The sequence below is a fragment of the Rutilus rutilus genome (genome assembly GCF_951802725.1).
Source record: "Rutilus rutilus genome assembly, chromosome: 8".
NCBI classification, from domain to species: domain Eukaryota; kingdom Metazoa; phylum Chordata; class Actinopteri; order Cypriniformes; family Leuciscidae; genus Rutilus; species Rutilus rutilus.
This window is the reverse complement of record NC_140222.1, coordinates 24,750,190-24,764,753: the sequence shown is the minus strand read 5'-3', so window position 1 is coordinate 24,764,753 and position 14,564 is coordinate 24,750,190. Positions and strand designations below refer to the sequence as shown.

Here is a 14,564-nt window from a genome sequence, read left to right as displayed (position 1 = left end):
TTTTTTAAACGAGTAGAGACCTAATTGTAATTTTAAAATAACGTTATTATAAAAACGTACTTGTTTCATTTAAATGTACAGTAAGTAAGCCTACAAATCAATTATTTTTTACTTTTAATGATGTACCAACTGGGGTTCCCTTCTACAGCATTAGTTGAGAGATTTTATTCTTTTAGGAAATTTGCCATGTAGGCTACTGTACCTGATAATTCACAAATTAATACATTTTTAATCGAAGTTAATATAAGCTAAATGGAATCACAAGCTTGTGAATCCAAATCGAATCCAATTGTGAAATTTGTGTCAATTTTATTTAAATATATATATATTTTTTTTTTTACTTGAAGCAAATGTTGTCTTTTCGCCTTTATTTTCTTGTCAGAGTGGACCAGAATGCATTGTTTTCGTGTTAAAATCACAAAAAAATTATCCTGGGAGAGAATGCACCGCCTAGACCCTAATACAACAACTTAGTTAGTAAAAATGTCCAAATTTTCACCTCTTGTGAGTTTGCGGGTCTGTTGAAGAAGTTGAATTTTTAAAGACTTCATTAACCTTCTCTTCTACAGGCTTGCGGCAGGTAAAGGTGAGATGTCCCGTCAATCACCTCCAGTGCCTCGGCGCCCACAGGTGTGTGCATTATAGTAAACTCTGCAACGGAGTCAAGGACTGTGAGGACGGATATGACGAGGGTGTGCACTGCCGCGGTGAGTTCCGTTTGATTTCTTTCTGTTCACTATCTTTATAAAAGTTTGGGGTCAGTGCGATTAAAAAAAAGAAAAGAATAAAACGTTTATTCAGCAAGGATACACCATTAAAATGATCAAAAGTGACAGTAAATACATTTTATAATGTTGCAAAAGATTTCAATTTCAAATTAAAGCTGTTCTATCTACAATACTATCAAACTATCATGGTTTCCACAAGAATATTAAGCAGCACAACTGGTTTCAACATTGATATTAAAAATAAATGTTTCTCGAGCAGCAAATCAGCATTTTAGAATGATTTCTGACGGATCATGTGACACTGAAGACTGGAGTAATGATCCTGAAAATGATCACAGGAAAAAATTACATTTTAAAATATATTCAAATTGAGAATATTTTACAATATTACTGCTTTCACTGTATGTTTGATCAAATAAATGCAGCCTTGGAAAGCATAAGAGACTGTTTTCAAAAACGCACATTTTTTTTTTAACAGTAGTGGGTATATATACATTTTCCCTCTGTCTACTTTGTTTTTTTTGCACCTAAAAGGACATCATCTAATTTTCTATGGCTATTTTCAACCTTTCTCTGACAAAATTTTTTTCTGTGCTTTTAAGACTCTTATGTAAATCTGTCTGATGAAAGTTTTGGGAGTTCAAAAGTATTTTTTTTGCAGCGTGGTTTCAACGTTTTGTTAGTTAAGAAAGTTTTCATAGTTTCAGTTAACTTTTATCTTAAAAGATGAAAAGATAAACCCATAAAATGTTCAGATTATGAATTTATCACGTTTATTCAGATAATTATGAAACTTTAGCTTCAGACGTGGCGTGAATAGTTTTGATAATGAGTTGTGCATCGGACTTGACGTGAACAGTCTCTCGAATTTAGCTAAAAACATCAAATGCTTTTTGTTGATGGACTAGATGGTCCATCAATATCTATAATTGCAGGTCAAGACTTTCACCTTTAAACTGCAATTCACGTCTCCACACTTCCTCGTTTTAAGAGTGTTTGACAAAATTAAACCCACAACAGATCTGCAGTCATTTGAAGTCAGTTCCATGCAAGATAAGCACAGTCGGCTTAATGTAATAATGGGTTTCTGCTAAAAGACAATTACTGTTTCTCCACATGATGAAGTGAGGATTGCGTTTTGTCACATTGTGGTGAAAGGGAACAAGAAAAGAGGTTTATATGAAAACCACAGCTTAGTTTACGTCGAAAACGTTGTGAGAATTTATGTATTGCAGCTGAGGTCGTTTAACTGTTGAGACGGATGAGCTACATCATGTCATGTCTAGAATGTGTATTTAGTTACGGCCGTAATAAATGAGCATATGGAAGTATTCATCATCCTCACCTTGAGTTGAACCACTCGTGAGATGGTTCAAGCAACCGTGCCAGGCTGTTTCAAGCAACCGAAGACCTCGCTTGGAGGGGAAATTTGCGCTTTTACATTTTATGTTCCATTTCAATCTTAGTCTTGGTTCGGTTTCAAAGTAAATAAAACTTGGCGGCACGGAGAGGAAGGTATGGATGCGCACACTCCTTTGAGGAGCAAGCGCGGGCCGCTTTGTTCCACCGCAGACCGGTTTCGAATTGCTCTCTGCACACCTGTCATAACTGAGCATTCATAATTTACATTATCAGTCCGCAGAGCAGATATCAACTCTCTCTCCTGGAGGTATTCGAATCTGGGACAGATAGAGAGAAAGAGCGAGAGAAGAGAGGAACATCTTCACAAGAATGGCCATATGAGCTAGACTCACACTTTTCTTTGTCATAAAAGTTATAGCTTTGTGGGTTGAAGATAGCGTGAAGCTAGCACTGACCCCTTTTATGTATTCTTATTGTGTACAATATTGTCGTTCATCATTTCAACTTGTCCCTCTTTTCACACTAAAAACATGTTACCACTGTTTATGTTTTATGGCCTTACCATTGAATAAATTTTTATTTTTAAGGGATAGTTTAACCAATAAATAAATAATATTTCTGTCATCATTTTACTATGTTCCAAACCTGTATTCGTTTTTTTCTTCTGTTGAACACTAAAGAAGATATTTTAAAGATATTTTAAAGTCCCTATCGACTTCCATAGTATTATTTTTTTTCATTATTTTTTTTCATACAATGGATATCAATGGGGTCCAACAATTGTTTGGTTAGTGACATTATGAAAAATCTCTTCTGTTGTGTTCAGCAGAATAAAGCAATTTATTCAGGTCTGATACAACTTGAGGGCGAGTAAATGATGACAGAGTGTTCATTTTTGGGTGAACTATCCCTTTAATGCTTACTCATTCACTTCTATTGTAAGTATGATTGTAGGTGGTTGCTAGGGCATTGCTATGCAGTTTCTGGAGTGGTTGCTAACTGTCTTAAGTCATAAAAGCCTTTCCGCTAATACTGTTTCTGGGCAGGTGCCCAATTTTTACAGTTGTTTCATGGTCCATGGCGTTGCCATGGTGGCAGAGTTTTAAAATTGCATATAACTTTACACAGAAAACATTAGCAATCATTTTGTTTTCCATACTAAAGTCATGTTAACCATCATTATGTTTATGATTTGTTACCATACTATTGAAGAAGTGAATGTTTGTTTCACTATTGAAAAAGTGAAATGCTTACACAGTTCTCTTCCATTGTAAGCGCCATTGTGGGTGGTTGCTAAGGTGTTGCTATGCGGTTGCTAGTGTGTTCTGGGGGGTTGCTAACTTTTTCAAGTCACAAGTGCCCACCCTAGTTCTTAACTGTACAAAAAACAAGTGAGTTTTTCCTAACTGTTTAGGACTATGCTAAGCCAGCTAGCATGGTTAGCTCGAAGGCTAACTAAAAACTAAGGGAAATGCTTTGACTCCTAAGCTCCGCATACAGTATGTCTCACCTAAGTAGTCTTACTTTTCTCTGCGGAGAAAGCTCTAGTGGCACTTTACTTATTGTCTTTAATGGAGGTCCAAGAGAAATTTGACGGCTATAATGTTTTTTTTTGTTCCAAAACTATCACATTACAGAGGTTTAACACATTGCGAATGGCGTTTCATGTTGTATTTAACTGTGTTAATGAGTTCAGGTTAGCTCAAAACATTCAGCCCAATGCAAATGTGGGTTTCCACGTCGATTAAACTGCGTAAACAGTCTTGCAGATATTTGACATCGACTTGAGCAGCTAACTAACCTTGACGAAGTGGTTTTAGATTCTCTTTTATTTTGTTCTCAGGGAAAAATAAAACAAAAAACTAGCGAGGAGCATTGGGAGCACTGCCTTTGGATCACTGTGTGTTATTTTGAAACTCTTTCTTAGCTATTTTTCTTGGTTGTGTGGGGATTTGTTTTGTCATTGAGGAATGGAGCCTGCCTTCAGGTGACCACGGCTATTCACTAGAGACTAAAGAAAAGAGAATAAAGGGATTTCAGCTGTGTGTGTGTGTGTGTGTGTGTGTGAGAGAGAGAGAGAGAGCGTGCGTTTCAGTATGATCACTTATCTTACGTTTCCCCACTGTTTTGGTCCTTCTCACACAGATTATATTTAGATCATTAGGGCCTGATAAGGATATCTTTTTTTATTATTATTCAGACGGCGTCTGCCGGTGTCAGACTGACTGACTGTAGATGTGTGAAATGAATAACTTAACAAAGACAGCATAGAGCAGTGAAGGAGATAACAGAGTTGAGACAAAAAGAGTCACACTTTTAATTAAACTTCCCTGAAAACAAGCACAGGAAAGAACACAATGATTCGAAGATTTTCTTGATCTGTCGCATATGTTCTCGGTTTGTCTCAGATCAGCAGAGCGTGCCATTTTGTGTATAAAATCACACTTTCACGCCCCACAAAGCATTACACACTAGTTCTCCTCTACACTTTTGAAAATGATCAGTTGTATCCTAACTGGTAGCTAACTGTTTTCATTATGTCAAAACAGCTTGTTAGCGTGATATCTTGTTGTAGCTCATCAAAAACATTTGAACCAGTTCGCACTATACTAAGCTAGGAGATTAAGCTGTTAGCTTGCTATCTGAAGAGACCTGTTCAGAATCATAGCTTGTTATCATGATAGCTTGTCCTACCTAGTCAAAACACATTTTGTAACCAGTTAGCACCGTGCTAAGCCAGGAGGCTAAGCTGTTAGCTTGCTAACTCGCAACACAAAGATTGGTAAATGTTTATTTTGGTCACGTTTGCTGCAGTAAATTGGCATCGGCTAAATGTGACCATGCTAACTTGCAAAACTTTGATGCCATGATGTTGCGTTATGGAGTGCCTCTTTCTATAAAATCACAGCGCAGGCAAAAGGTCTTGTTGAATTTACAGAGCAATCATTTAGTCGTCTGTGTCTAGAGATTGAGGTTGCACATTACCGAACATGAGCGATGGGCTTTCTGCCCTCAGGGCTTGAGAAGCTGCCTTATTTTACACATCCACATTTATAGCACAAAGGAAATGCTAAAGCTCATAAACTTTATATCTTTATGTGACAGGAAGGACTGTAACCTTGAAAATGTGCTGAGTGTCCCTCCTGCACTTGTACTTTTCATTTTTTTTTATTTCTCTCTACCACTGCACAGTTTTTGGCAGTTAGACTAAACCGAATCTACCCTCAAACAATCATTGCACACTACTGTATTTATTGTACTATTTTTGGGGGTATGCAGTATTGTGTTTTGGGGCTTTGGTCGGCAAAACCCCCAAAAATTGTATTTCAAAAATAAAAAAATGACATATTGCTAATATTTTAAGATATATTTTAAGGAAACATATTTTTCAAAATAAAAATGCATTTATGCTTCATTAATTTATTTAAAATGTATTGTAAAATTGAACATGTATTTACCTCTTCCTTGAAGTACTCTTTTATATATTTTTTAAATATTTTCATATTTAAAAAAAACGTATAAAATGAAGGCTTGATCCCAGCCAAAGGAAGTGTATTTATTTATTTGATTTATTTGCAAGAGTATAAATGGACGCAATGCAAATCGTTTCACATGCTATTTTTGCACAGTACACATTTATCTGTATGCCAGAGTTGTCTTCTGTTGCAGTTCCTTGGGCAAAAGCGTTTGAGTCTAAACTGAATCTGCTCTCAAACAGCAGAGTAGAACAGATGCACCATTTCTCTTCCATCTCCTGAGGAAAGAAAGTGATACATTTTTACCTCGCTTGCAGCCTGTTAACATATTAGTAACATTGGCTGGGGTTTCTCCTGTATACAGTATGCATGTCTCTGGAAGCTCATGTATAGCCCTCCTCAGCCGTTCCTTCTCCCTCTCTGAAAAATTCCCACTACTGAATGTTTATCAAAGCCTACAAAATAAAAAATATATAAAAAAAACTCAGAATTTGTGACAGTCTTGACAGCTTTTGATTCCAAATCGGAGTTTGTACTTCAATTCCAATGGAAAAAGAGGTCTTGGGTTAGAACCCTCGCTGTGTTCTGTAGTGAAGACGGCAATCAGGAATCTCAGGAAGTTCAAAGACGAAAAGCAGCGCAGAACATCTGACTAGCTTGAAATTGGCACTTGCATTTCTTGACAAATCCACCACAGAAAGACATGGGAAGCAGGTATTTTTAGTAAATCACATCACTACTTTGTAGTTTTGTCAGGGAAGCATGCTACATTCCATTAAATTCAGAAAGTCAGAATCTTCACCTTGGAAAAGTGCGATAGATTGGTATATGGAACGATTTCACTCTGTTATCACATTATCTCTGACGATAATTGTATACAAATGCTAGCATTGCATAGTTATGCTCAGAAATTTGGTTTGGTTTGCTAGCAAACAAAAAGTGACTGAATTAAAATCTTTTTAGCACATGAAAAACTGAATTTCTCTGTTGATAATTGTACAACTGCTAACAAATGCTAGTATTAGCATCTTTTATGTTCAAAAATGTGGTTGCTATTATACTTTGTTGATAAACAACTGCATTACATTATAATATTACAGTGAGGAAAATCGTCACCCTGTCCCATGTGCAGAAAAACACCCCCAAACCATGATGCTACCACCCCCATGCTTCACAGTAGGGATGGTGTTCTTGGGATGGTACTCATCATTCTTCTTCCTCCAAACACGTTTAGTGGAATTATGACCAAAAAGTTCTATTTTGGTCTCATCTGACCACATGATCCAAATGGTCATTGGCAAACTTAAGACGGGCCTTGACATGTGCTGGTTTCAGCAGGGGAACCTTCCGTGCCATGCATGATTTCAAACCATGATGTCTTAGTGTATTACCAACAGTAACCTTGGAAACGGTGGTCCCAGCTCTTTTCAGGTCATTGACCAGCTCCTCCCGTGTAGTTCTGGGCTGATTTCTCACCTTTCTTAGGATCATTGAGACCCCACGAGGTGAGATCTTGCATGGAGCCCCAGTCCGAGGGAGATTGACAGTCATGTTTAGCTTCTTCCATTTTCTAATGATTGCTCCAACAGTGGACCTTTTTTCACCAAGCTGCTTGGCAATTTCCCCGTAGCCCTTTCCAGCCTTGTGGAGGTGTACAATTTTGTCTCTAGTGTCTTTGGACAGCTCTTTGGTCTTGGCCATGTTAGTAGTTGGATTCTTACTGATTGTATGGGGTGGACAGGTGTCTTTATGCAGCTAACGACCTCAAACAGGTGCATCTAATTTAGGATAATAAATGGAGTGGAGGTGGACATTTTAAAGGCAGACTAACAGGTCTTTGAGGGTCAGAATTCTAGCTGATAGACAGGTGTTCAAATACTTATTTGCAGCTGTATCATACAAATAAATAGTTAAAAAATCATATATTGTGATTTCTGGATTTTTTTTTAGACTATGTCTCCCACAGTGGACAATTTCAGACCCCTCCATGATTTCCAAGTGGGAGAACTTGCAAAATAGCAGGGTGTTCAAATACTTATTTTCCTCACTGTATCTTGTCATGTTGTACGTACATTGCATTACGATAAAACTTTTTCAGAAAATGCAACCGCATTACATGATTCTAAAATCTTTTAGCAAACGTAAAACTGTAAATGATTTACTCGTACAATCGTACAACTGCTTAACAAATGCTAGCATTGCATAGCATCTTTTATTTTCAAATTTGGTTGCCAGCAGTGTTTTTTGTTGACAATTACTTTGTATGATGTCAAAATTTTCTGCAAATGTAAAATGCTGTAATGTTTCTCTCTTTTAATCATACACTTGCTAGCATTGGATAGCATTGTCTATGTTTAAAAATGTGGTTGCAAACAAACTTCTTTGTTGACAGTCAAACTGCATTTACATGATGTAACAATATTTTCAGCAAATGCAACACATGGTTATCGTGTCGATCATACACCTAAACAATAAATTCTAACATTTGATATCAATGTTTATGTTCAAATTTTGTTGCTAGCAAACTTTTTTTTTTTTTTGTTGACAATCATGGTAGCTACGAGCTAATGGTATGATTGTTAATCTTCCAAATTTCAGGCAATGGAAAATCTTTATGGTCGAAATTCCAAGGTATCCATCCAACTTGGAATGTATTGCAAAAGCCAATGAATGACCAACATCTTAGTATTTATTTGTGGGCTCATTCATGAAACAAAATGTTAGTGTGAATAGTTTGTGAAAAACATTCTTAAATCTTGACATATTCTTTCAAATATTTCAAGAAGGCGGCTCATTTGCTTCATTCGTCTCATCTGTACTTGGATAAAACTGGTCTTTTCGCTTCACCTCAAACATGGTAGAACAGCCTTGAACACCTTTCTCTTTGTTGCTCTGTTACATTCCATAATTAACATTCTTAATCCTTTAGGAGCGATGAATGTGCCATGCACGTCTTCTGCAGCATTTTGTTCTGCACCAAAACAGTCAAAAGCATTGGTAGACGTCATGACCATGGTCCCTCTGAAGGTAATGCTTTATCTCTCCTGGGCATTCAGAGATTGGAGCGTACTACATACTACAGGTGCTAGGCAAGAAACAGTGTTTGTGTTGCACCTTTGAACGTCCCTGTGGTAATAACACAGTAACCTCACTTTCCCCATTTGCATTGTCAGTCCCTAATGAATATATGGAATTGAATAAAGCAGCCCACACAGCAACGCGACTAAAAACATTTGAAACACACACAGGAACTGCAAACAAAAGAGTCTGCACCTCACAGTGGCTTTTGTATATAATGGCAACACAGTAAACAAAGCGTTTGGATAACAAGAACGCCGTCAGATGCTTAAAGGTAAATTTATCTTGGGAACAACAGTTTTTCTTTGTTCTTTTTACAACCCGTTGTGAAAAATAATTGCTTTACTTATGCTTGTGCTTGATAAAGTTAAACATCAGGAACTTTGTATGCACAGAATATCTTAAGCCACCAAAATAAATAAATATGCATAAACAATTGATATGATTCACCCATCTGTGCAAGATATCGTTTATTGGTAATTCATTTATTGTGAATGTAACTAGTTTATGTATGTAACTTCGTGTAAATTTGTGTATGTAACTTTGTTATATTTTAGCTATCTGAAGAAATTTAGGTCAATAATATAAAGCTGTAGAGGTAATTAATGGTGTCAAGTTCATTTTCTCATCTCCATATAACAAAAGTTACTTTCTTTTGATCTCAACTTAAAAATATATATATACCTATTTATTTCAATACAGCAAAAGTAGTTTTTCTTTTCAAAAAATGTTTACTTGTAATTGAAGCAATACGTTTTCTTGTGATGTCAACTTAATTTTCTTATTTTCTTGACATAACAAAAGCTGTCATCTCAAAATCTTTTTTTTTTCATGGTGAGATCACAAAAAAAACCCCAAGATATAGACTTTAAGATCTTTATCAACATAAAGCGTTTTCTAAATGTTCTCATTATCTAGATATAATAGAAGCTTTTCTTAAAGGGTTAGTTCACCCAAAATGAAATTTCTGTCAGTAATTACTCACCCTCATGTCGTTCCAAACCCTTAAGACCTTCGTTCATCTTCGAAACACAAATGAAGAGATATTTTTAATGGAATCTGAGAGTTCTCTGACCCCTCCATAGGCAGCAATGTTATTGCAACTTTCAAGGCCCAGAAGGGTAGTGAAAACATTGTTACAATAGTCCATGTGATTACAATAGTTCAATTTAATGTTATGAAGTGACGAGAATACTCTTTGTGCAAAAACCAGACTTTATTCAACAATCTCTTCTCCATCTCAGTCTGGTACGCTGATCACGTAGTAAACACTGTGCAGCGCAACAAACAACTTTCAAGTTTAGTTCTCGAGACAACTTTATGTCGAGATCTTGAAGACTTTTGTTGTGTCATTTAAAATGTAATAAACATCAATTGAAAATTAAGTTGAGATCATTTCAAAAGACAAAAACAAATAGTAATCCATGTATGTTCCGTAGTTGGAAGGCATCTTCACTAATAAACACATACAAATATCGTCGTCATTGTTTTAGCGGTCGATAGTATTATCTGACTTGTTTATGGCAAATTTAAGGAAGTCGTCCTTGGGTTGTGTATTACTTCCTTTGTAACCCTTACAAACAATGCAGTTTTGTTGCTTCACAGGGATTTGACAATCCTCAGCTAATGGTTCCAAATGTTAGAATTCATCACATAAATTCAACATTCATCCACCCAGAGAGTCTGCAAGTGTTTGCTCGAGTGCTGGAAATGTAGGCATATTACAGTATGATGGGAGCAGCTGAGGGTTAAGTGCTTTGCCCAGGGGCAAAACTGCAGTGGTCACAGGAAGGGCAGTTTCATGTGCCAAGTTGATGTCCTTCCGTAGCTTGACTAGGATTTGGATGAGCCACCAAGTGCAGAGACTTTACGGCCACATCAATCTGGTTAAATAGAGATTTAGACGTTATGCACAGACCGTTAAACTAACCTGTTCATTTGCGTCGGTTTATCTGGAGTTTATCTGAACCCTTCCAATGCTGGCAGTCGATTCTGAAGTGTTGATGAAGGGGCAAAATAAACCGGCTCTGCTTCACAGTTACACCTCTGATGTCTCGCATCCACCTCCTTTCAGTTTCTCTAGTTGGAAGTGCAGGTGTTTGTGAAGTTATGCAATATTACTTTTTTGCTGTAACTGTGAAAACATACCATGCCAGTTTTGTTTTTTAGTTTTTGCGTTTGAATTTCCATACCATTTTCAGTTTAGGGGGTCTTGACCAGAAAAAGGACAAAGACCCCTGTCATATAGAGGCTTCTCTGGGTGGGCTTGTAAGCAAAACACACAGGACACACTAGCATGGTGTTCCCTTCTGGATCCAACCTCCATCCGTTCTGTTCTAACAAAGCATGTTTTTACTCAACTGTCATCTATTTATAAACACAGCCTGGTAGGTGCGGACAACCCACCCCCCGGTCACCTGCTCTGATCGCACAAACAGAAAAATACACAAGCACACTCGTTCCACTGCAGTGATGTCCTATCCGTCTGAGCCCTTGGGACGGTGGGCGCTGTAATGATGGAGACTGAGGGAAAGACCTGCTGTGAGTGAATAATAGACCTGTCCGGACATACGCCGTGTTCTCTGGACTAGTGATCCCTGCTGGGCAGGGGGCGGGGGGTTACGATGCAGATTTTTGATTGGTTCGTTTAGACACCTGAGGGAGATGTTGAGATGCTAAATTTTGATGTCCAAATAACAAATATTTTATTATTATTAGTATTATTATTAGTATTATTTTTTTGCCTCCCTTATAGAAACCATTGCTGGTGTCTATTGGCCATTAAAAAAAGAACAAGCCATGTTTTTATGCTTTGTTTTGCTTTGATTCTTGCCTTTTTCTTTTCCTTTCCTTTCCTTTCCTTTCCTTTCCTTTCCTTTCCTTTCCTTTCCTTTCCTTTCCTTTCCTTTCCTTTCCTTTCCTTTCCTTTCCTTTCCTTTCCTTTCCTTTTACTTTTCCTTTTCCTTCCCTTCCACCGCCCTTTGAGAAAACATTGCAGGTCTCTATTAGCCATAAAAAAGGATTTCAGTTTAAAAAAATAGGAATAGCATTTGTGAGCCATTTCATTGAATCTTTTAAATGTGTCGAACTTGGAGGAGGTATGAAAAAACGTAGCTATGGCATTTAAGTCCGTATAGATTTTCAAGGTCTCGGCCTTCAATTTTTAATGTGGTACGGGACTCCCAAGAGTGATTGATTGTTCACAGCAGCTAAAGTTCAAGCTCTTTGGGTTGGGGTAGCGAAATAGATCCACAGGCATTTACCTTTACGCCCCTGTTAGACTCAGCACCCTTCCTGGACCGCTGCCGTTAGCACTACATCACCCAGTGAGTGTCAGAGAAAGTAGGGCTCCTCACTGAGAGAAAATCACCTTGAGGGAGAGCTCTGGAGTTCACTGGAGATAAATCCTGTTGTGCGGGAGCCTAACTCACAGCGAGAGTCCAGCCATAATGGCCTCCTTCCCGCTCGGAGGAGATTAGTGTGAATCCGGGTGGCAGACAGTAGCTGCACACGTTCGACATCACTCGCCATGTAAACAATGATTTTGACCTATTTTTGAAGTTACGTTTCAAGCATAAGCATTGATTTCTCCAAAGAGTAATTCTCATCCGATAATCAACTCTCCCACCAACTGTTTTGAATCGGAAAGGTCTAGATTCCTTCTTTTGGATCAATGCTTGTGTCTTTGTAAATATATGTAGTTACCCATTCTTATTCCATGATAGATTTCTGTGAAGTTTCTGTTTTGCATACCCTAATGGGCAAAGACTGACATTTAACATTTTCCAGGGTTAGAAAAGTGTCAAAAATATCGGACAGAAAATAAAAAGTCAATTTTGTCTTTCATTAGCAGTTTTCTTTGCTTCCTTTTTTTGCGGATCAAAATTTACGATTGCAGTAACTGCTTTTCTTTTACACCGCCAGAGGCTTTATTTATGCGTTCAATATGTTTGTTTAGATGGGATAATTAGATTGTGAACAAAATAATAGCTTTTTTTTGGAACTGAATCAGTCGAGTTTTAATTTATGTTTAATGTAATTTGATGTCGGTTTGTTTTATGAGTTGGGTCATCTTACTCCTTGGCCATAGATTCCACCAAGCTTTTGGCACAAATGCAATGCATATGAAGTTAATTATTTATTTAAGTCATGTTGTTTTATTTTTCTGTGTGGTGGTGGTTCTTGGAAAACTGTCTTGGATTGCTTTTAGCATAAATACTGTTTTGTCAAATGTTGTACAGATGACAGATAGTCAAGTCAAGTCAAAACAAAAACCTGTCACAAATTATCGTAAAGGGTTAGTTACCCCCAAAACTCAAAGATTTGTCATTATTTACTTTGTCTTTCAAAACCCGTATGACGTGTTATGTGGAAACAAAAGGTGTTATTGCTGCTCACAGTTCTTGTTATATGAAAGAACAAAACTACAGATTTTAGTGGCTCAAATGCCCCATCGGCATAAATAAATAAAGAACTTTTTATAGCCAAGATTATGAAATATTTCAGGAACCGTTAGTCGCTCCCCATCGCTAGTCCCACATATAAATAGTTAAACATCCAGCTCAAGTGGATACACATTCCCTGTAATATATAAAAAGCCATTATATTTCACTTTCAGTTAAACTCATATCGTAAAACGCTTTGCATTATCCTTAAACGCTGTGATACATTTTTAAAGAAGTACTTAATTTAAAGCCTTCAGACTCAAGCCATTCCGAATGCATGCCTGGGGAGGGTCGATGAATTTCTCAGTGCGTAGTTATTATTAATGTGGGCTTCTTAGCAAATGCACGCTAGAAATCTCTCGCTCGCGATTAGGCGTTTAGAGTGGCTAAACCATCTCCAATCGTTCTATTTTTCACACTTTCCTGTGTAATATGTATTGTGACGCACTTAAAACCACCACAAATGGTAAAAAAGGCAAGGTGACCTGTTAGCCAAATGAATAGAAACATCAAAAATGGGCTATGGCTCTTGTAATTGAAACAGATTGCATCCCAAACGTTTATAAATCACTGCTATTTTTCAGCCGATTCTGGTTGAATAATAAATAAATTAAAATAGGGTCATCTTCATGTGGCGTGCAACGCGGGCAAACGTGATTGTCAAACATCCCTTATTATGAGGCTGTAAGCGTTTCACAGGTGATAAATATTACACAATGCTCTACCGTTGTGTATTGACAGCGGTTTGGAGCGAGAGCTCGCCTGGAAGGATTGCATCCACTGAAACAGGCCTTAAGTGCCACTTAAAATCCGCTGAATCATGGTCTCATAATGAGGCTGCATCTGTTCAACTTTTAAAAAATGATTTCATACTGGCGAAATGGCATTGTGCTTTTATGGAGGGTTTCACCGAGTGTAAATGCATGTTCATTGTGAGAGCGAACTGTGCGCAGGATATTAAGACTGTGAATCAAACAGAGCAAGTTTAAATGTGTGTTTGTGTCTCCTCAGAGTTGGTGCGCAGCTGCCAGGAGCGGAGGTGTCAGTTTGACTGTGTGATCATGAGAAACGGGACGTCCTGTTTCTGTGGGGAAGGTTTCGAACTAGACGAGGACGGGAGACAATGTCGAGGTGAGGGTCATTACCATCCGCAACTCTGTTTGAAGAATCTGAAGCTTTAGAAATGTCATTGAATTGAATTGTACTACTTTGGTAACAATTTGATTACAGTTAGTGAAGCAACTAGACAAATACAGTCCAATATAGTCCCAGGGAAAAATGTCCTCTTCCTGATGAAAAATTTCACGTTTTTGTAATATATTGGTCTAGCTAATCTAAAGAGCTTTTCTAAACTAGTTCAAGCTATGCTAAGCTAGTAGGCCAAGCTGTTAGCTGCCTGAAAATGTTTATTTAGCTTTGGTATTGTGATGTGTAAATAGAAAGGTATTTTTTTTGTGATTAAGAAGAAGTCATAA

The 14,564-nt window shown here is 37.4% G+C and overlaps 1 protein-coding gene across 1 annotated transcript in view; it reads left to right on the top strand.

The window, feature by feature from the left end:
- Positions 1 to 14,564, top strand: part of lrp1ba (low density lipoprotein receptor-related protein 1Ba) — a gene marked incomplete at its 5' end in the record, with an annotated part of 237,412 nt that overhangs the window by 51,443 nt on the left and 171,405 nt on the right. The window contains 2 exons of the mRNA XM_084415835.1: positions 570 to 707; positions 14,101 to 14,220. Coding sequence (XP_084271961.1) covers positions 570 to 707; positions 14,101 to 14,220 — 258 coding nt within the window. The remainder of the gene's footprint in view (positions 1 to 569; positions 708 to 14,100; positions 14,221 to 14,564) is intronic.